Source organism: Mugil cephalus, chromosome 22 (assembly GCF_022458985.1).
Source record: "Mugil cephalus isolate CIBA_MC_2020 chromosome 22, CIBA_Mcephalus_1.1, whole genome shotgun sequence".
NCBI classification, from domain to species: Eukaryota; Metazoa; Chordata; class Actinopteri; order Mugiliformes; family Mugilidae; genus Mugil; species Mugil cephalus.
In genome coordinates, this window is record NC_061791.1 from 3430970 (window position 1) to 3453314 (window position 22345).

Genomic DNA, 22345 nt, shown 5'->3' on the forward strand with positions numbered 1-22345 from the left:
TTTAAAACTGTATTTAATGTGTGTAATTTAATTTAATTTAATTTAATTTAATTAGGCACTTGCAATTGGCTTTTTTTTTCAATTAAATAAAATTTGATTTTTTTTATTTACATGGAACGACATTTATCATTTTTTGATTTTTTTTAATATTTTGACTTAATGTAATTATTTATTATAATCAAAGAACACTTATAATTGGCACTTAATGTACATAAAATGGATTTAATGTATGTAATTTAATATAATGTAAATTGATGTAATTCATTAATTTAATTTGCATTTTTATTTTTCTATGAAATCAAATGAAATTGATTGACATGTGATGACATGTATAATTTTCCTTTTTTTTAATATTTTAATTTAATTTAATTATTTATTAAAGTCACAGAACAGTTATAATTGGAATTTGATATACATAAAAATGTATTTAATTTATATAATTTAATAAAATCTAAATTAATGTAATTAATTAATATAATTGAATTTACTTTTTTCTATTAAATTAAATTCATATTATTTACTTTATTAATGGGAATCTTTTAAAAACAATATTTATTTTAACTTTATTTATAACACTTGACACTTATGCTGCACGTATACAATATTAAAGGAATCAATACACCACAGAACCCTGAAGTAAACACAGACCGATGACATTAAACAACTGAAATGACTGTAAAAACACCAGCATGGATTCATCGACGACGAAGCCGCATGTAGCTCGCGCACCGAGCGCACGCTGGGTCGCATTTATAGACCAGACGAAAGGTTAGAAACTTCTGCAGAGTTGTGATTATTACTTACATCCAGTCCCTTCTTGCTTGTCCTTCGCTTGAAAGACGTCCGCTTTTTTCTCCTGGCGGAGTTCTTCAGCGAGCTCTAGGGCAACAAACACCACAGAGCTCGGTGGTTAGTTCACTGTCACCGTGTCCCTTAAGATGCTAATTAAAAGTGCAATGAAGCATGTGATGTGACTGAGGGATAAATATATATATATATATGAGTGTGTGTAATAACAGAGACACAAACGGGCGCTTCCCTCAGACAGATCAGACGCGTGTCAGCTCACATCACGTCCAAAGCGACACACACGTTAGCGACGACGCCTTCGTCTCGAGTTTTAAATTTAGACCCAACAAAGTCATTTCCCATCACTGTCAGTAAGTGACAGCGTCTGAAGTTCATCACCGTCGGAGCGGACTGACCGGAGTGTGTGTGTGTGTGTGTGTGTGTGTGTGTGTGTGCGTTCAGATGTGAGTGTGTACACCTGTGGTTTCCTGACTTTGATGATCCAGGAGGGAGGTACGATGACTCCGGCATGGGCCCCGAGGGAACACGGCTCCTCGATCTGGTGCAGCATGAAACACGTCACTGTGTGGACTGCAGAAAGCACAAGACTTTTTTTATCTGTTTATAATGTCGTCGAACCGTTGAAGGACATTCGCACAATGCATGATATATCCTCCTGTAACTTCTTTACACCTATCAGCCAAGTTGCTAAGCTTTTTAGCTGTATTAGCTAATTGCACCTCTTCCCAACTTCCTAGCATCTTAGCATAGCAGCTGTTCCTAGCTCCCTAGCCTCTTAGCTAATAGCAGTTCTTCATAGCTTCCTAGTCTTAACAGCTAATTGCATCTCTTCCTAGCTTCCTAGCATCTTAGCATAGCAGCTGTTCCTAGCTCCCTAGCCTCTTAGCTAATAGCAGTTCTTCATAGCTTCCTAGTCTTAACAGCTAATTGCATCTCTTCCTAGCTTCTTAGCATAGCAGCTGTTCTTAGCTCCCTAGCCTCTTAGCTAATAGCAGTTCTTCATAGCTTCCTAGTCTTAACAGCTAATTGCATCTCTCCTACTTCCTAGCCTCTTAGCTAATAGCAGTTCTCATAGATTCCTAGTCTTACAGCTAATGCACCTCTTCCCAGCTTCCTAGCATCTTAGCATAGCAGCTGTTCCTAGCTCCCTAGCCTCTTAGCTAATAGCAGTTCTTCATAGCTTCCTGGTCTTAACAGCTAATTGCATCTCTTCCCAGCTTCCTAGCATCTTAGCATAGCAGCTGTTCCTAGCTCCCTGGCCTCCTAGCTAATAGCAGTTCTTCATAGCTTCCTAGTCTTAACAGCTAATTGCATCTCTTCCTAGCTTCCTAGCCTCTTAGCTAATAGCAGTTCTTCATAGCTTCCTAGTCTTAACAGCTAATTGCATCTCTTGCTAGCTTCCTAGCATCTTAGCAGCTAAGCATGTTCCTAGCTCCCTAGCATCTTAGCTAATAGTAGTTCTTCATAGCTTCCTAGTCTTAACAGCTAATTGCATCTCTTCCCAGCTTCCTAGCATCTTAGCATAGCAGCTGTTCCTAGCTCCCTGGCCTCCTAGCTAATAGCAGTTCTTCATAGCTTCCTAGTCTTAACAGCTAATTGCACCTCTTCCCAACTTCCTAGCATCTTAGCATAGCAGCTGTTCCTAGCTCCCTAGCCTCCTAGCTAATAGCAGTTCTTCATAGCTTCCTAGTCTTAACAGCTAATTGCATCTCTTCCCAGCTTCCTAGCATCTTAGCATAGCAGCTGTTCCTAGCTCCCTAGCCTCTTAGCTAATAGCAGTTCTTCATAGCTTCCTAGTCTTAACAGCTAATTGCATCTCTTCCTAGCTTCTTAGCATCTTAGCATAGCAGCTGTTCCTAGCTCCCTAGCCTCCTAGCTAATAGCAGTTCTTCATAGCTTCCTAGTCTTAACAGCTAATTGCATCTCTTCCCAGCTTCTTAGCATCTTAGCATAGCAGCTGTTCCTAGCTCCCTAGCCTCTTAGCTAATAGCAGTTCTTCATAGTTTCGTAGTCTTAACAGCTAATTGCATCTCTTCCTAGCTTCCTAGCCTCTTAGCTAATAGCAGTTCTTCATAGCTTCCTAGTCTTAACAGCTAATTGCACCTCTTCCCAGCTTCCTAGCATCTTAGCATAGCAGCTGTTCCTAGCTCCCTAGCCTCTTAGCTAATAGCAGTTCTTCATAGCTTCCTAGTCTTAACAGCTAATTGCATCTCTTCCCAGCTTCCTAGCATCTTAGCATAGCAGCTGTTCCTAGCTCCCTAGCCTCTTAGCTAATAGCAGTTCTTCATAGCTTCCTAGTCTTAACAGCTAATTGCACCTCTTCCCAGCTTCCTAGCATCTTAGCATAGCAGCTGTTCCTAGCTCCCTAGCCTCTTAGCTAATAGCAGTTCTTCATAGCTTCCTAGTCTTAACAGCTAATTGCATCTCTTCCTAGCTTCCTAGCATTTTAGCATAGCAGCTGTTCCTAGCTCCCTAGCCTCCTAGCTAATAGCAGTTCTTCATAGCTTCCTAGTCTTAACAGCTAATTGCATCTCTTCCCAGCTTCCTAGCATCTTAGCATAGCAGCTGTTCCTAGCTCCCTAGCCTCCTAGATAATAGCAGTTCTTCATAGCTTCGTAGTCTTAACAGCTAATTGCATCTCTTCCTAGCTCCCTAGCCTCTTAGCTAATAGCTGTTCTTCATAGCTTCCTAGTCTTAACAGCTAATTGCATCTCTTCCTAGCTTCCTAGCCTCTTAGCTAATAGCAGTTCTTCATAGCTTCCTAGTCTTAACAGCTAATTGCATCTCTTCCTAGCTTCCTAGCATCTTAGCTAATAGCAGCTGTTCCTAGCTCCCTAGCCTCTTAGCTAATAGCAGTTCTTCACAGCTTCCTAGTCTTAACAGCTAATTGCATCTCTTCCTAGCTTCCTAGCATCTTAGCATAGCAGATGTTCCTAGCTCCCTAGCCTCTTAGCTAATAGTAGCTCTTCCCAGCTTTCTACATATCTCATGATGTTACAGTTGATTACTGCTCATACAGAATCTGTACAAATGTGGTGGGATCAGTTTTCTTTGCTCTTTCTTCCCATCGACCGGTCGTGGGGCTGCAGGAGGTGAACGGCCTTTTAAAGGTCACACCCCTGCTCCCCACAGACCGACAACACCCGCACACCTCTACAGGACGAGACATGTTGAGGCCTGACAAGCAACTTTTATCTGCAGCACCTATTCTCCACATTCCCACCTCTTTACCTCGAGAGATCAGACATTTCTGCTGTTCGTCGTGCACCGATTATGACGCATAAGAGAGAAATCTACACACATTTGTACTGAAATTGCAAAAAAACATGAACTTTGTCCTAAATACTAAAAATTGTCTTGAATGTCAGTTAAAATGTAAAATCGTCAGCACCACTATAAGACGTCTTATTAAGATTATTGATTATTTATGTGCACAAGGTTAGTTTGATTTTATTTCATCATTTCATTTCATTTCATTTTGGACTGAAATACAGAAACTTTCCTCACATTTAAAGTCGATATAAACGAAAATAAACACTGTTTTTGCTCTTTCTCTACGTCTAAATTAACGCAGACGATGATTTACTTACAGCTTGTTTACACCAGGAACAGCTGATGGCGATGATTTCTTTACTGTGGAAGAACTTCTGTTGAAAACTCTGCAGAAAAAAAAAGCGTAAAGTTGACGTGAAGTGTACCCACAACGCTTGTGCGTGTGTTTCTGTGTGTGCAGTCACCTTTCCACACTGTCTGCATTTCCCTTCCTGTCTCCGCCTGTGGACCCAGTGATGTCTCAGTATGTTCTGCCGTCAGAAAGAGGAAAATGTTGATTTCTTAGTGAGAACGAGGACATGACTCAGTTCTAGATATAGTAGATGGATACACAGTCATATATAACACACTCACATCTCTGAGGCACCGGGATCCTCCCTCTCTGAAGGTCGGCTTACATCTAAAGTTAATCTGGAAATAAAAGTAATAAAAAGTGAACATTGGAGCGATATAACAAGCTATTTCAGTTACCAAAAACAACATCACATGCTTATTTATGAGCAGGAACACATAAATATTTCATCTGCGCGGAGGAAGTGACTAATATCCGCGCATTAAAAGCACTACACTGGAATTAAAAATCAATCAATAGCACTTTAATTTTTAATAACGGTGTAAAACGAACCAAACACAACACAATTATTCTGTTAAATTCAGCTGAAGAAAAAGTAGCACAGGCGGCTTTTCTTCTGATTTATTGCTATTAGCAAAGCGGCGTACTGGTGCTAATCATGTGAAAAGAAAGAATACATCTTTGCAATTCAGTAGAGATCAGGAAAAAGTATTTTTTCATGCTTAAACTTAAACGTGTGTCTCAAGAAAATTCACAAGTGATAAACTAAATTTTCAGAAGTAACTGTCAGACCTGGAGGGTCAATATATACAAAAGAAAAAAGATAATTTAGTGCGATACTTGCATCCATATATCTCTTGAGTATTATATTTTTATATATCCATTTTTTATTTTAAATTCAGGCTTTGAGTGTGCGTTTGCTGTTTATTAAGTTATTTATCTGGGCCACACAACATTTTTTGAGGGTAAAAACCTGGACTCGGAGTAAATGCGACACTTTTCTTGTCCTTAGGAGGAAGTTTAACGCACGGCCTCAATGGAAGGTCCTCACAAAGATAGAAAGACGGGGGTTTGTGGTACCTTTTCGAGCTGCTCTATGCATCCGGTGTGAACAACGATCTTACAGGCTGCACATTTCCTCCGGGGGGCCGACTTCTTGAAGGAGATACACAGCACAGGGGGCAGAGTAAGTCACACAAACACACACAATAAACAACAATAATAATAACATTTAAATAAATTTTCATTCAAAGATTCTTCTTCTTCATTCTGAGCTACTGTAACATGAAAATCTGGTCGCTCTCTAGAGCTCTACGCCTCATTTAAAGCTAAATAAAACAAGACAATTAATAGTCACAGACGAGTAAACACAAATTAAAACAGATCAGGCTGAATAAAATAAAATGTCCCAGACACTATCAGCGAAGATACTGGGATTTTTAGACTGTTTAAGGTCTGTAACCTCAAAAAACAACTTCCTCTTCTTCTTCTTCTTCTCCTGTTATAATGGAAGCTGACAAACATTTTTTTTTTCAGACAGAAAAACCTCCACACTTTCATTATTGTAACGTCCTAAAAAAGTACCAAGAACGACGGCTGTACACAGAGGTGACTGTAACGCACACGACGAGGCCTCACGTCTAAATTCTGGTCAAACACGGGTTAAAAATAAATCCGACGTGTTGTCACATTTCCTAAATAGTTTTTCTTAATCTGGTGCGCGCTCTTTTGGTTCTCGGTCCGATTTATTTATAATTGTGGGTTAGATGTTTTGTCATAATACTGTCTGTTTCGGTACTGTCTGTGACATTTTTGGTTTGTTTCTGTATCTGCTTCTGTAATTGTGTGTTGTGTGATTGTTATTTTAAAGTCGTCTGTATGTGTGTTGTGTAGCTGCTTTGGGACAAAGGTCTGAAAATCAACATCAATGTTGATTAATGTTCATTGTCCCAATTCAATTAAAAATAATAATAATGAAATAACGATGTTTGATGTGTGGAAGATTTTTTTACTAAGTGCACTGTTATTCAACACCACACAAAATAAATATCTTATACATTCAGGCTAAAAAGCTGCACCCAAACAACAACAACCAAAACTTAACGCTGCATTTAAAGGAAAAGTTTCTTGGAGACAGTGTCATGGAGAAAATCTTCCAGAGAGTTTGAGAGTACATCAACAGAAATATTTATAGATGAAGACTCTACTTATATATTAAAACATTTGGATCAGATCTCTGTCCATTAGTTGTGGAAATGTTTAGGACGGGACCAAAATGGCCGACGAGCGTAAAGATCGACGTCACCATCTCTGCAGAAATACTGAAAGGTGAAATGAAGAGTTAATTTTCTGCCACAGTCATTCATCTCTTCACCGCGATGATGCCAAAGAGCTTTTTTCTCCCGCGATAAATAAATAACACCGCTGCGCTGCCCTTCCTCTCGTAGCCGATAAACCGCTCATTATGAGTAATAACGTGACCTCTGATAATGGAGCGGCCTCGGCTTTCGGTCGGCGGGTTCAAGTTTAAAAGAGCGTCACCGAGAACCAACGCTTAATGCCTGAACAGCCTTTTCACACCCGTATCTCACTCCTCAGCAGTTCTCAATGATCTCACGGACAAAAAACAAAAAAACAAACAAAAAAACAACAACACCTTCAACAAGATCACATTAAGGGAAGTGAGATGTTCTGTTTAAAGACGCCCTGACTGATAAAATGCGGGAGAATTAGGGGTTTGTTGGACAAGTAAATTACATCATTGGAGGAACTTGTCTTTAGACACAGCGGCTTTGCGCTGTATAATCCTGCTTATTGAGGGTTTGTGTTAAGCTATAGTCAGGTTTAAGAAAGTTTTGGAGTCACTGAAGAGTTAAACCAGACAAAATAAACAATAAAATATCCTTTAAATGCAATTAATTATGAACTGATTATCATTTTATAGGAACATTTTATTGCAAAGATGGAACCAGAGGCCGTATTTTCTCCCTGCACCTGTCGGACGTCCAGGTTCCTGGTCTTGACTGAAGGCAGGAATGTGTTTATTCACGTCAGCCGTGACTTATTAAAAGCAGTTTTAAATTCCACAGAGATCAGCTTGGTCCTTTTTTGGGATATTTATCAAATTAAAAATCATCAAAGAGTGAATGTGTTCTTGCTGCAGCCTCTCGAATTAAAGGTTGTTTCTCAGCGTTTGTTTCTGGGTGTTGTCGTCCCTCGTACGAGGCGTGTGGACAGACAGAACATTACCACAATACCTATAATTTAAACTCTTTCCACGCCATCCTGCATGCTCGTGGTTAATGACACCTGAGAGCACTCTCCTCTCTTTTCAGAGTCATTTCTTTGTTGCTTTGAAGACATGATTCATTTCAGTAAGCGTACGAGGCATCCAGCGGATTTCTGGACTCTATATAAGGCCTGAAGCATAGAACGGGCTTCGTTTCAACAAACCTGAGGCCACCTGCTTTTTTTTCTTTTTCCAAACACACACAAATTCCACTACAGAATTGATTCTTTGTGTGTAATTAATGTAACTCAATCTCAGTGATGTGCTCCCTCTGGTTGGAAGCGAATCAGTGCACGAGAGAAGAGAAATTTAACAAAACAATAAAGAGTAAAACTGCAAATTAGGTGGAAATAACATCACTCTGCTACTTTATGTAGCCTAGAACCTAGAAGACAAGTGAATGCAGCGTTGATTCAGCCTGTGACCTGGACTCAAACTCCTGCTGTCACCAAACATAAAGGCTTCATTAAAGCGAGAGCAATTTTGATCTCTGTTTTGACCAAAGACGAAAGTTAAAAGCTGATAAAAAATGCGATGACGTTTCGTCCATAGACTATAAAAAAACTATAAAAGATAAAAAAAAGACTAAAAAGATGACTGGGACTAATAAGCATTTTTGTCTGAAGATGAAGGCTAAATTAAAAGTGGTTGTCGAAATGAAAACTGGTTCAAGTGCAAATTTTTAGGTACGGACACAAGAGACGTGAGGCGACATCAAAATGCTCCTTTGTTGCTGGTTGTTCTTTGATGTCTGTACCTTAAAGGTCTTTAATAGGGGTCCATGGAGGTACTGCAGCGGGGGGGGTCGCAAAATATTTGGTTGATTGGACATTTTTTATATATATTTATATATATATTTAATTTTCCTCCACAAATTTAAATTTCTTTAAATAAACATTACCATGAATCCAACACAGTACAGGGCACCGTTTAACACAGACCACCACACCAGCTGAGACCTGTCAATCTAAGCTACACAGTAGGCCCCGCCCCTATTGCTGCTGAGCCAATCACAAGGCCACATATTACACACAGACTGTCAGGTTCAACCTTAATTGGAGGGGCAACTGTTTACGGATGTTGCACGGCCAGACTATTATTACATTTGAAAATAAAACAACAAAAAAAAATGAATATTTGAACCTTATTATTTAAATAGCTCAACACTGAATGCAAAAATATAATAATGATGTCAATTCAAACCAGTCCTGCTCCCGTTAAGTGCTTCTAGCATTTTTTTTTTATGGTTTTTAATTGTTTGTCTTATGTTCTCTTTGCTCTTCAGCTGTTTTTTAAAGTGCTCTATCAATAAAGTTGTGTTGAATAGACATTTTGAATGCACTATAGAAATAAAACTGAACTTCCAGCTGCTACTGAATCTATACAGAAACATCAATACTTTCCATTTTGGTTGATATATAAGAGTCTTTTTCACCACATAAGATAAGTATCAGTAGTTATAGTTTCTTGACCTTTCTTATTAGTAAAAGAAATACTAATGAATATGTTAGTATGGGAGGAGCGTTCTTTCTTTCGCTTTGCACCGAGCGCTACTCACGGCGGTTTTCAGGAGGCAGGCGTCCTCCCCGAGATAACAGAGCTCTCCTGAACAGCTCGTCTCCATCCACAGGTGATCTCCGTTCACGGCGTTCTCCTGCAGAGGCCAAGACAAGAAGGAGGGAAAGGGTGGGGTGGGGGTTAAAAAGAGGCAGAAATAATCAGATAATAACTCTCGTAAATCCTCGTGAACGTCTCGCTCTCGCTCTTCAGCGCCACTGATTATTTTCAGTCACATTAATCCTCCACCATATGCACATAAACACTTTCGCCGGTGAACGCGGTCAACGAGTGTGTCAAGCACATAATTGCCGCCGCTGAGTGGGTGGGTAATTTTCACAGCGCATGTTCATTTAAGGCGCTAATCAAAACACTGCACGAGCCACCGATGTATGTGCAAACAAACACACACACACCTACAAAGGACACGTGCACACAAACAAAATGTAGGTTGTTCAACGTACACATAGTTATCAATATACGTGACTGTTTTCCCTTTAGAGGAAAAACTACAAGAAAATGAAGCAGTGAAGAAAAATTAAAGTTGGATAAAGCTCAGTGCAAAAACACATTGTCAGAGACTAAACTGAAAACTTTTTCTGAAACTTTACGTGATCTTTTCTCTATCTGACTTATTGGCACCACAAGTTCATGACTTAAAAAATCCAAATAGATTTTAAATTCAGTGTGTACACATTTACACACTACAGGAGAATCTTTACAGATAAATCTTGCCTCTAATATTAAACCTTCTTACTCTATTTTCATCGGAAAATAGCGACGTTCAGACGTTAAAGTGACAGATCAGACCAGGTGATCTCATTGGACTCCAGTCCAGTAGGAGGCAGTAAAGTAATAAGACGAACATCTGTCTAAAGTAGCATGCTAGCTAACATTAGAACGAATAATAATTATCACATAATATAACAATGATTAATTGCGCCGACTTCTTTTAACAACGTTTTTGTAAGATGATTTTTTTTTATACAGCTAATTGGTGATTATTTATCCTCTTAAGACCCTGCGTCCTCATACGGGGACATTACGTTTTAGGTTTGTTGCAGCTTATTCTGCTTCATTTAGACCTGTTGTTTGCATAAGGGGTCACTTTTATCTCCCATGTACTTGTAGTGAAGGGTCAATACACTTTTACGTTTATTTATTCTTATTAACTTTTCTAGTTTGATATGACATAAAAAATTTATACACCTAAAGATCTTAATCTACATGCTACATGCTTGGGTCTCAGGAGCTTAAATGACGTATTTTCTTTTTATTTTACATGTTTTGATTAATTACTAGCAGCGCATTGTTTTTTTTTTAAAGTTTAGTCTGTAAAGTCAGACCTTATTAGAGCAAAATAAACATCCTAACTTTGATATAATAATTACATATGAGTTTGAGCGTCGTGCAGAGAAGTAAAGGGCAGCGGTGACGTGGTGGAAGTGTCCCTGCAGACAAATCTCTGATGTGGCCTCACAACAGTTTGTCTACTTACACCTTTTAATTATCTATTATTGACGCTTGATTGACTTAAAGCCCAATTAGTAAACATAGATCTTCCATATAAGACATTATTCTCTCAGTTTTTGCACTTTTTTTTTGAGCTTTTTGTTTCTTAAACTGACTCTAACCTTTTCACAAAGAGTGCACTCATTTTTTGGTCACAAAATGCTTATTTCAAGTTTATTTCTGAGTAAAAATAAAAAACGCTAATGAAAAATTTTCACATCACTTTTTGACCATTTGTTGCCTAATTCGCAAAGTTGCTTCCTGACATTTCCGTGTGCGTGGGACTACGTTTCAAAGCCGAAAGCATTTTTTAAAAAATTGCAATTCAAGTCTCGCAAATATAAAATCCATTAAACTCTGCAAGCCACATCTTGTCAAGTCGTGATACATGAAACTGCCTTTTCTAAAGCCTTGGGACGGTTTCTAGTAATGATCAAAAACAACAGAAGAAAAAAAAAAAAAACAAAAAGAGGAGAAATGAAAATTGCCGCCTTTCGTTTCCACCCTGAACATATGGCGGCTGAAACCGAGCTGCTGACAAATCTGTTGGCATGAAAATCAAAAATGTCATTGAATGACTCAGCCGGAACAACAGAGACCGGGACAAATGTCTTTTTAAATGCTCTTAACAGCATAAATGTATTTTGTATTTTGTGTAATTTTGCATACGCACATACACCAATCAGCCAAAACATTAAAACCACCAACCTGCGCAGTGAATAACTTTGATTATTTGATATTATTTGAGAGAAGAAAGTGAGTGTATGTCTGACCGTCCAGTCCACGTAAGTCCGAAGCTCCTTGTTGGGGCCGTTGGACGCTGGAGGAAGCGAAGGTTGCGGCGGCCCGAGGTAGTGAAGGCCCGAGCGGGAGATCGCCTTCCTGAAAACAACAAGAAACAACCATTTTTTTTTATCAACTTCACTTCGCTGACACAGATTCAGAAATCAGCCCTGTCATATTTATCTGCACATCTCGCCACAGAGCAGCTGAATCACCAAGAGATATTCGGTATAATTGAGTTATGCGGATTAATTATTCATGTCCTGAGACATTCACATTTCGAAAGCGGGCTCAGCTGGAGGTATGTGGTTCGAGGAGAGCTTGGGAACAGCTTGGAGCGGAGACTGCCAGCAGCACTTTGGGGTGACGACGAGAAGAGTCGGAGACGGATCTGTTCCGTCGGAGGATGAGTCAGCAGTCGTCTCTCCGCGGTTCGGCCTCTCTAACTACTTGACATCATTTCTGTGTATGTGTTTGTTTGTCTGAGTCGTCTCCTGCACGGGAGTCAACCCACTGCTCCGAACCACTTCAACATCTGTCCACATGTTCCTCTATTAACTGCCGATCGACACACTAGTGGATCGAGTGATCATTTAATTTTAACAGTTTGTAAATAGATGGTTTTTTTTGAGGGGCGGGGCTTAACTGGAGGCAAAACATCTCAAACACAACAGCAGTTAGCGTATATCAATGGACTGTTTTGGCAAGAATTCACAAGGGAAATGCATATTTTAGGGAACATACTAATACACTCACTCCCTGAGATTGTTGAGTGTTATTTTAAAAAAGTTCATTGACACTCCCACACTCTCACTCACTGGACGGATGATTTGACCAAAGGAGGACACACAGAGGGGACAAAGTCTGGTTCTGTCTTTATCAAGTGAAACTTCTCCTACAAAGATATTACGAGAAGTTACTGTGGAGGGAAACGTAGTAAATACAACTTCTGCTTGGACGACCCTGAGACACACTAACTAATGTTGCATTTGCTAGCGGTTAGCATTCATGTAAGAAGAATCCCGACAATATCTTGAATGTGCAAGACGTGACATGTGCAAAATTTGCAACAGAAGAATTTGAACAAAGTCATTTCCACGGTTGACAGTGTTAGCCGCTTGCTAACGCCGTGATGTCACAGCCACGTAGGCCACCAAGTCCCATCCGCCAACTCGTTAACTAAATCATATGTTTCACCGACTCTTACCCAGATTTACGTTTGTCTTTAGGGCTGCAACAACTCGGAAACGCTAAGTAAACACATCAGTTTGCGTGGAACACACTGAGGCATCTTTTTACCAATTTCTGGTCAGATTTCTGTCTGGGAAAAAATGAGTCCTACACAATTTTTGTTTTTTTATAGCACCACCCAGTTGATTTATTTTCGTCGAAAAACAGTCCGGGTGCACGTAAACTTAGTGCATGTGGTAGCGGCGTTGACATGAACACATCGGACTCACACACAAAACGATAGGGTTCACACACTCATTCGCTTCGTCCCTCCCCGGGGGGAGAAAGTTTTATTTGTCACAACTCGCGCCGAGATGCGTTTGCACGGCGTCTGTCTTTCAGTGGAAAAGCTTGCCCCGGAGGATCTGACCCCTCCTGTTGAAAGTTTCAGTGGCCGTCTGTCTAAAATTATCGAGCAGGACAAAGAGGAGTCCACTTACACGCCCTGTAACCTGATGACACACCCTGACACGCACACTCAGACACACAAATGCAAACTAACGGACGCACGACTCTTGGGATATAAATAGTTTTTGCGTGGGTGACAACAGCACAAATGCAAGGACGTAGGGTGACTGGACATGAGGCACATAGCACGAATGAATCTAACCTCACAGATAAAATACACTCGCTCTGTAATTAAACCTTGTTTTACAAGTTTTCACCTTCTAATCTTTGCTGCTGATCTCTCAGAGTAAAACTGATAAGTCTGGATTAGGGGAAGTAACGTGAGCAGACAGATGATCCGCCAGCTGATTTTTTATTTTTATTTTTTTTTTAAACCAAAACCACTTATTTGGAAGTGAAACCAGAGGCAGAAAACTAACATGTGAACACGGATCAACTCCAAATACACAGCTAGTTAGACGCTTCAGGTTTTTGTTTTGTTTCAAGTTTAGTTTGAGGATGTGAGGTTTGCCAAAAATTATTTTTGGGACCTCTCCAACAAAAAGGAAGTGAAAATGAAAAGTTTCTGCTGATTCATCTTTGACCTGCTGTACTCACATTTCTGAGCAATGACCTTATCTAACACAGACAGTGGAACTGTTTTATATTCATCTGCAAAAAAAAAAAAAAAAGGTGGGTGTTTTTAAATATTTGAAATGATGTCTAAAAACAATAAATATTGAATGCTGGTTACAGACTTTAAGCATCGCACACAGACACACTTAACCCTGCTGCTTATTGGCGAGCGTCGGGCGGTCAGGATTACCGTAAACTGATTATGTTTCATCAGATATGAATGAATGAATAAGGCCGCGTGTGCACATGTACGTCTTACTCGTGATGAAAGTGAGTTTCTGTGTCGCCGGCAGAAAGAAAGAAAGAAAGTCAGAGGGTCTTAAAAAAGGGACCGAGCAGCATCAGCGGCGTCACAGAAAAGAATTAAATGGCAAACGCGCGCTTAAATATGCAAACGCTCTGAGGTCATGGTGCACCATTACATCTGAGTCGGTCCTAATCTACTAAAAGCAGACAGGATCACGGGCATTACAGCTCACTTCTAAAAACTAAACACGCAAAAAAAAAAAAAAAAAAAAAAAGAAGTGCAATGTGAAGCTTTTTTCTGACACAACACACACACACACCTAACTGGAGTTATATTAAGTAGATTTGTCCAGAAAAAGGACAGTAAAAGTGAGTACATCTATAAATAATAGTTGCGTAAAAGCATTAAAATGAACTGAAGTGACAACAAATCAGAACTAAATAGAGAACGAGCCTGAGTTCACACTGCAAGAAATATGTGTTTGAGCAACTTACAAGTTCTTTCTCTTTGTCATGAAGCAAACCTGCTGTTTACCGCCTGACTGTTTTCCACGCAGGTTTGCAGAGATGTGTATCTGTGCAGATGTGTAACGGCAGCTTCATTTGTACCGTGTTTAAAATAAATAAATAAATAAAATTTAAAAAAATACCCCCGCTGTGCTCAGCAACAATGCATGTCGCTAATCTCCATGTGAGGATCTAAAGAAGCTGATCTGAAAGGATTTTTATGAAGAATTTGAAATCAACCAGTTTGGGGGCATGTTCAGTTGTTTGGGATGAAAAAAGATAACGCAGACATTCGATGACCAGTTAATCCAAAAAGCTACGATAAAGGCTGCTCGACTTGTTTGAGTTTTCTGCAAGACGTTAGAGATAAAGTTTTCATTTGGAACATCTCTGGATGGAAACTCCCATGACTCAGGTCTGATAACAACTAAATATTCCCTTGCAATTAATAATAATAATAATAATAATAATAATAATAATAATAACCTAAATGAAAACCTATACTCTCCACCAGCCTTTTAGTACTGAACTTGTTACTTGGATGGAGTCTAGTTTCCTTTGATTTCAGCTTTTTTGTTGTTGTTGTTGTTAATGGCAGCACCAATGATCAATTTTAGTCAAGATATTTTAGATGTTGGGGTGGGTGATACTGGGAATTTTCGGTAACTATCTGATACCAAGTAAATACAGTATCGCCGATACCAACACTTTTGTCCTAAAATGTCATTTTCACTGAATAACTTCATAATTTTCCGTTTAGTTTGTTGATTATGATTATGATAAACCACAGGACAAAAGTTGGCTCATTTAGAGATGAAAGAAGTGGGTCTGCACAAAAGTATCAACCTCATCACGCTAGTATCGATCAGATACCGATCGGAGTCCTGGGAGACTGCATCTTCACATTCTCTTCTTCTAAAGTACGTTGACTTGGAGATTTGCTTTACCGCGCGTTGTAGACGCCTACCTCTTTTCAGTTTTACTTTCCTCATTTAAATAACAGACTTTACTGACATTTATCTTCCATCTATTCGGTTTCCACTGTACTCTCATCAAACGTGTCTCCTTCAGATGTCCAAATATACCTTTTGGTTCATTGAGCTCGATCCATAACAGCCCCAGTTTGCACTCAGACCCGGGGTAAATGGCAACGTGTTCTAGCCTCCGCTGATTTGTGGGCTTCAATTAGCATCATTTTCAGATTCTCTTGGAGGAGTTCATGGAAAATGTATTAATCTCTGAATCACCGGGGCTGACATTTCCTCATAATGACGATGATTCTTGACCTAATCAGTCAGTTGATGACAACGGAGGAGGAACGTCATCTGTAGACGGCAACTGAAAGCTGGATTCATCCAAACGTGACAGGGGAGAAACGCTCAGTAAATAGAAAAGCTCACAGATTAATCGGAGTTGAACACAGCTGCTGCAAATTCTAACACCACCTACTCTCTTCTTCTTCATCTTCCTCCCTCCGTTCAGCGTATCTGTCCACTCTTTCTCCTTTTTTTGTCCTCCCTCCCTTTCTCCTCCCACTCGTTTGCTCCTCCTCTTCCTCCCTCTCGTCACCCTTCTTCTTCTTCTTCGTCTTTCTCATCCTCCCCCTTGTCTTCTCTCTGTATTTTCAGCCTCTTCTTCCTCCTCCTCCTCCTCCTCCTCCTCCTCCGCCTCCTCCTCTTCCTGCAGAGGTGGGTTGTCGGCGTTGCCATGGCGACGGCACAGCAGGAGCATCGGCACCTCATCCAGTAATTATACCGGCAGGGAGGATCTGATCTGTGCATGTGCGTGTATTTCAGCAACTTGAAGAGTCAGTGCAGTTACTTCGACAGACACGAGGGACGACCGTGGACACAAATATCTTCTTTTATTTCACCTCCTACGCTCTGAGGGTGACGTAATAGCTGCAATTTTTAAAAAACTATTTCTAAATACAGCGCCTCAGTAACCGGGGGGGTCAACAGCGCCCGCAGCGGGAGCGGGTTCACGTCGTTCTCAACGACTCAGGTGATTAAGGGAGTCGAGAAAGACGGGAGTCGTTTCTTATAAATCCCCTGCACATTCGACCGAGGCTGCGCGAGAACGCCGCTCAGAATTCAAAGCGGTGGGAACAAAAAAGTAACAAAGACACGAAAATAAAAAAGGCAGCTGCAAGTGGGAGGAATCGGGTTTAACATCTTCTGACTCTGGGAGATGTTGTGATTATGTGGGAGACGACTGCGCCGGAGCGGATTTACTCTGTATTTCTTCCTTCGCAACAGGAGCAGTTTGTACAGTTTGTGATGAAATATGCAAGTGTGAAAATAACTAAGATTATGTTTGTTTAAACTCTGTTATCTACAATATTTCGGGTTTTTTTTATGGGCTGGGTTTGTGCATCTTTGGTAAAGGAAGTATGAGCTAACGAAATTTCTAACGAACCCTAACCTCTGACCCTAACTACCTGTATTCTTGACGATGTTACCGACAACAGTTAATTGATTTAACTGGAGAAGAAGAAGAAGAAGAAGAAGAAGAAGAAGAAGAAGAAGAAGAAGAAGAGGACTGGATTCATTCCAACCAGAAAGAAAGAAACCACCAGATCAAGTGTTTATACGGCTACTGGGATCTAATATTGTCCTGTTGAAGAAATGATCAAAGGTTTACACCACGCCTCAGTCTGATTAAACTCCTTCTCATCAGTCCGGCCTGTCCCGGGGTTTTTTATTCTGATTAGAGTCTGAACACCACCTGTACTTTGTAGCTTTGACTTTCATCTAAATTTGCATCCAGCACCAAGAGAAACTGAACACCAGCACTTAAGACCGACCGCTCCAGACCAAAACGTTCGTCCTGGAAAAACCCAGAGCAGATCGATGCTTCTTTAAACAGACTTGTCAAGAAACTATTATTTCGCCGCAGATAAAGTTTCAAACATCTCACCTGTAGCCCAGGAGCCGGTGAAACCAGCGCACCTTCTTGCCCCGTCTCCTCCTTCCCGCCCGGCCGCCTGCACCGACGTCGATCATTATCACAAGCTAACGGCTTTTCTCACTTATTCTGCTGCGTTTATGTCTCTGTCTGGAAAGGTTTAAAAAAAGGAAAAAGAAAACCAAACCGCAGACTGGAATCAAGCAGCAGTTAGTGTTTCCTTACGCGCTCACAGCGCAGCTCAGGTAATTACGCCGATCGCCGTGACGAGCGAAGGGAGACCCGACACCAGACATCCGAGCCTCGTACTATGTAACGACGACGCGTGTGTGTGCGCGTTTGATTCAGTTCTGTTACCATTCAGATATGATTTAGCTCCAGATAAAAGGCCTGGTTCTAGATCAGGCTCGTGGAGGAAAGGAAAAGCTGCGGGGATGTTAGGTTTAGGAAGGAAAAAGGGAACTGTTTGAAGGCAACTACAGTTTCCTAAAAAGAAACAACAGAGAGTGTGAGAGCGGTGGTGTCCGATGAACTATGACACTGGATCCACTGCAGCTCTTCCAGCTCTGCCTCGTTTTGTTTGATTAAAGGATTATTTTTTTAAGGCTAATTATGCATTTGAGCAAAATAAAGTCCTACCAACTTAAGCGCTTACATATAGATGTAGAAGATTTATCTTTTAACATGCCCAGAATATAACAGGATAAGATCCCAACTCAATTAACAACCTGAATTGATTCAGTAGAAGAAGAAAACCAAGATGGAGTCAAGGTTTTCACATGTTGCCTTCATTGATTCTGGTTATTTGCTTGTTGGTTATAGTGTTGGGCATTGTTTTCAGAAAGCTGCTGATTCAACAATGTTTTCCCTTTGAGGATTTGGTTCTATTGTATTGTGATGTATTGATATTATTATTTTCAGCCCAGTTTAACAGCACCACAAACCACATCATCCAAAATAATCAAGAATTACTCTCTGATGCTGTTTCAACATGAACTGAACACTATAATAGTCATGCGGGAGAATTTAGTGCAGCACGGTTTCATTAGAAAGAATTCGTTTTCAAATCAGTGCAATGTTCCATTAAATACATTTTTTTTTTTTTTTTAAACTGTTCTTAATCTGATTAAAAGGTCAGATCAGTCTGTTCAGTCTCGGTTCTCAAATTAAGCATTTTTATTCTGATCTATGTAGCTCTTCATACTATGGCCAAATAAAACAACAAACGCTCACTGGTAATCGTCTACCTAACATTCAGTTTTTGTGTGTCTAAATATCCACTAATCATCTCTAAATAGTGTTACAGGTTCGCTGGTGTTTTTTTTTCCTTCCATCCATCTTCCACGTCTCCTTCCCTCCCTTCATTCCCTTACAGGTGATCCTGCTCTATTTTTGGATCATTACGTAACAGATAACCTGGCAAGGGCAACCCGAGAAACACAAGCAGACACTCGCACAGGAACCCGGCGCTCGTGTTTCCACAGTATCCGCTAGCGCACACATGTGTAACTTTAAAAATAAAAAAATAAAAAATGAATGTCTGCACACGCAGAGACTGATACAGGGATTTAAAGGTCAAGTAGGGCCGGCGTGGTTTAGTCATTTTATGGTGATGGAGAATTAGTTTGTTGACACAGCAGCGCGTAAAAGATCAAACTACGTTGGAGATGAATTAAATATAGCAAAAAATAACAGAAATATAATAAAAACAATAACTAAACAAGTTCTAGGGAAGAAGTATAAATGCTCAATATATTCCCAGAAAATCTAGCCAGAAACGAAGATAAATACAGATAAATTAACCGACTTGTGTTTAACATATTTTGCCTTTTATGTGTCTGTGTTGGCAACAATTCCACCATCAAGCACCTCAACCAGCTGCAAGAAAAGGTTACTGAGAAGCACGAGCCAGTGGCTGAACACAGAAATGTTCACGTCACATAAAACACGAGCTAAACATCAGTCAAATCCATCATTAAGAAATGGAAGGAGCAGAACTGACCACAGCAGAACGTCCTCACAAAACTGAAGAAGAAGAAGAAGAAGCGATGGAGGAAACCAAGACATCTAGTCTGAGACCTGAAGTGACCACAGAGGGACCTTCGTCCTCCAGCAGATTACTGTCCGTCTTTATGTGCATGGGAATAATTTGCCGCATACAAAGCTCAAACATTTGAGGACGCCTCAGTTACTGCAAGACTCCATCCTCCCGTCCTTCACTCAGCACAATCTATCAAACGCTCTATTCTGCTGTTACTCCACTTCTGTTTCTTTATCTCTGTCCTTTCAATCTCAATCCAATTTTTCTCCATTTACCCCCCCTCCTCCCTCTTTTTTTTTCTTCCTGCCTCTATGTGGGTCAGTGTGAAAGGCTCGTTCTTTGCCGTTCGGTGTCTCAAAGTTGATCAAAAGCGACGATAAACACACAGTAACCTTCGCACGTCTGTGCATGCGCTGGTCATTACACGCCTGCACTCGCACAGGTGAAAAAGAAACCAAGTTTATTTGTCTAACTCATAATTAGAATTATGAATGCAATCATTTTTTTTTTAACAATCTAAAGCGTGCACATATTGCACAACTTAGGTTAGTGTTGCTCCATATGTCACCCGAACACCACCCAGTTCTCTAAAGTGACTTGAGCAGCCGCAGTTTCCTTGAAGTCCACAACAGATACTCAACGCTGCAAAAGCGAGTCACTTTACTTCAGCAGTTCGGCCAACGTGGAACAGATCATCTACTTATTTAATCTCAACGTAGCTGCACGACAAAACTTGTTGCAGCACCTGAAAGAAAAGCAGTAAATTTGGAGACTCTGATGCAGGCAACAAAACCACAACTGAAGAACAGCGAACTTGAGCTGCACACAACCGTACTAGAAAGACACAATACTCACACCTACACAGTTGAAAAGCACGGGTATGTAAAGATGTTGCGGAGGTAGCAGCGCCTGTGTGTTTTAATATTTTTGTCTAGCAGTGGCTCTTTATTTTATTTGAAGTTGAATATATATTTTAACACATAACACACATGGACAGCCTCGTAAATGGCGTCTTTTATTACCCTTAGTTTGTGTGGATTTAGATTTGAGTTCTTTGGTCATTTTGCCCAGTGCTGAATAAACTACTGTTGAATTGCTGTATTGCTGCACTGAAAACGTAGCAACATGCCATTTTCTTCATTCTCTGCATTAGCGATGTTGCTGCGGCCTTAACAAGATTAGTCCAAGTGTGACAGATGCTACAAGTGTGATAGCAAAGAAGAGCTGGACAAAAGCAAAGCCACGTGAAAGATGTGAAACAACAAATTTCTGGATATAAATCTCTCTGGAAACGAAGAAAAAATAGTTTCAAACCCAAAATCTCCCTAAAACAAACTGATATTGAATCAAATTGTGAATCAGAATTGAATCGATTGAGGAATGCTACACTCGTACTGTCCCTGAACGCACCGTGTGCAGACGCTGACAGGAGTCTGAAGCTGCTTCTGCTTTTGGTATTCAGGCTGAATTCAGACTGACAAGAGCACTGCATTAAAAAAGAAACACATTCAGCGAAGGCTGCTGAGGTACAGGGATAAAGAAGATAAAAAAAACACCTCAGGGTTATTTCATTAAAAATCTTCTGCAACGCAATGCAATGCATCAAAAATGCATGTGACGGCATGTTCCTGATAGATCGCTGTTTTTTTTCTGCTGCCTTTTGGCATCTGATCAACACGTTTTTAACTTTTGTGAGGATTAAAAAAGATGTGAGAGAAACTAAGCTAAGATTATTCATTATTTATCCCACAGTGGGGGAACTTTGCAGCGTTGCAGCAGCAGCCGACAGTTTAACAAAGTAAACAGAGATTTCGTATATAATGTCCGTCTCTACAGATCCAGGCTTCTCGATACAATAACACACAGGAAAGCGGCTGCGCGCACATACGACGACAATAGCAGGAAGAAAACACACACACACACAGTCACAGAGCTACAACACAGTCACACATATTTCGTGGCACTTCATCGTCGTCGACCTGCACGAAAAACCATTTCTTATCTGCACGCAAACGTTCGAGGCCGCTCGCCCCATGTGTCCGTCTACGTGTGTGCGTGTGTGTTTGTGTGTGTTTGCAACATGTGTGCAGGGGGTCGGGTGTGAAGTGTGTGGTTGTCATGGAAACCCCACTCAGACTTCCTTCCCAGCATTCCTCTCCGTGTCCGTCCGTCCGTCTGTCTGTCCGTCTTCCTCTGCGTCTCCACGGTTCGTCAGGCCTCCTCCTTCTGTGAAGCCCTTTTTTTTTTCCGAGCCCTTTCCAATAAAAGCAGCTGCGAGTCGGCTCGGCCCCCGATCGGACGCGGCAGAAGAAGACGACGACGACCAGCCCACGGAGCCGGAGCGAGTCCACCCAGCTGTGCCTCCACTCCGCTGATTACCCACCAAATACGAACACGCACCTGTGGACCATGAACACCAAACCAGGACCGTGGGCGCGAGCGGCGCACACTTACGCCGGGAGCAGAGATTTGCATAAACACTTCTGTCAGAGCGGCCGGTCATGGTTTTTTCCAGTGAACTCAATAAGAGACTGAGAGATTGATCCCTGCATAGGTGAACCGTGAGAGGGAGAACTCCCCGTTCTTATCCCGATCATTTAATACCGAGCATCTGCAGCTTCGAGGCTCAATCCGAGTCCTCTGTCTTCTGGAGACTCTTCTTCTCCCTTCATGTAACTGTATTCAGTCTAATAAATATTTCTGTCAAACTTAATATATCGTGTAGAGGAGAGCTCAAAACTTGGCTCCAGAAACCTATGTTGCGGTCATCCAACTCCGTGAACTCCATAAATATTTTCACGCTGTCTCTAGGAAA

General features: G+C 40.7%; 1 protein-coding gene across 1 annotated transcript in view; it reads right to left on the reverse strand.

Annotated features, from left to right (window-relative positions):
- The window catches only part of dgki (diacylglycerol kinase, iota), a 67576-nt gene that overhangs the window by 25837 nt on the left and 19394 nt on the right, over positions 1-22345 (reverse strand). Inside the window, exons 2-9 of the mRNA XM_047575563.1 lie at positions 11567-11675; positions 9283-9378; positions 5516-5590; positions 4717-4773; positions 4548-4613; positions 4397-4469; positions 1268-1380; positions 805-879 (exon numbers count right to left, since the gene is read on the reverse strand). Coding sequence (XP_047431519.1) covers positions 805-879; positions 1268-1380; positions 4397-4469; positions 4548-4613; positions 4717-4773; positions 5516-5590; positions 9283-9378; positions 11567-11675 — 664 coding nt within the window. The remainder of the gene's footprint in view (positions 1-804; positions 880-1267; positions 1381-4396; positions 4470-4547; positions 4614-4716; positions 4774-5515; positions 5591-9282; positions 9379-11566; positions 11676-22345) is intronic.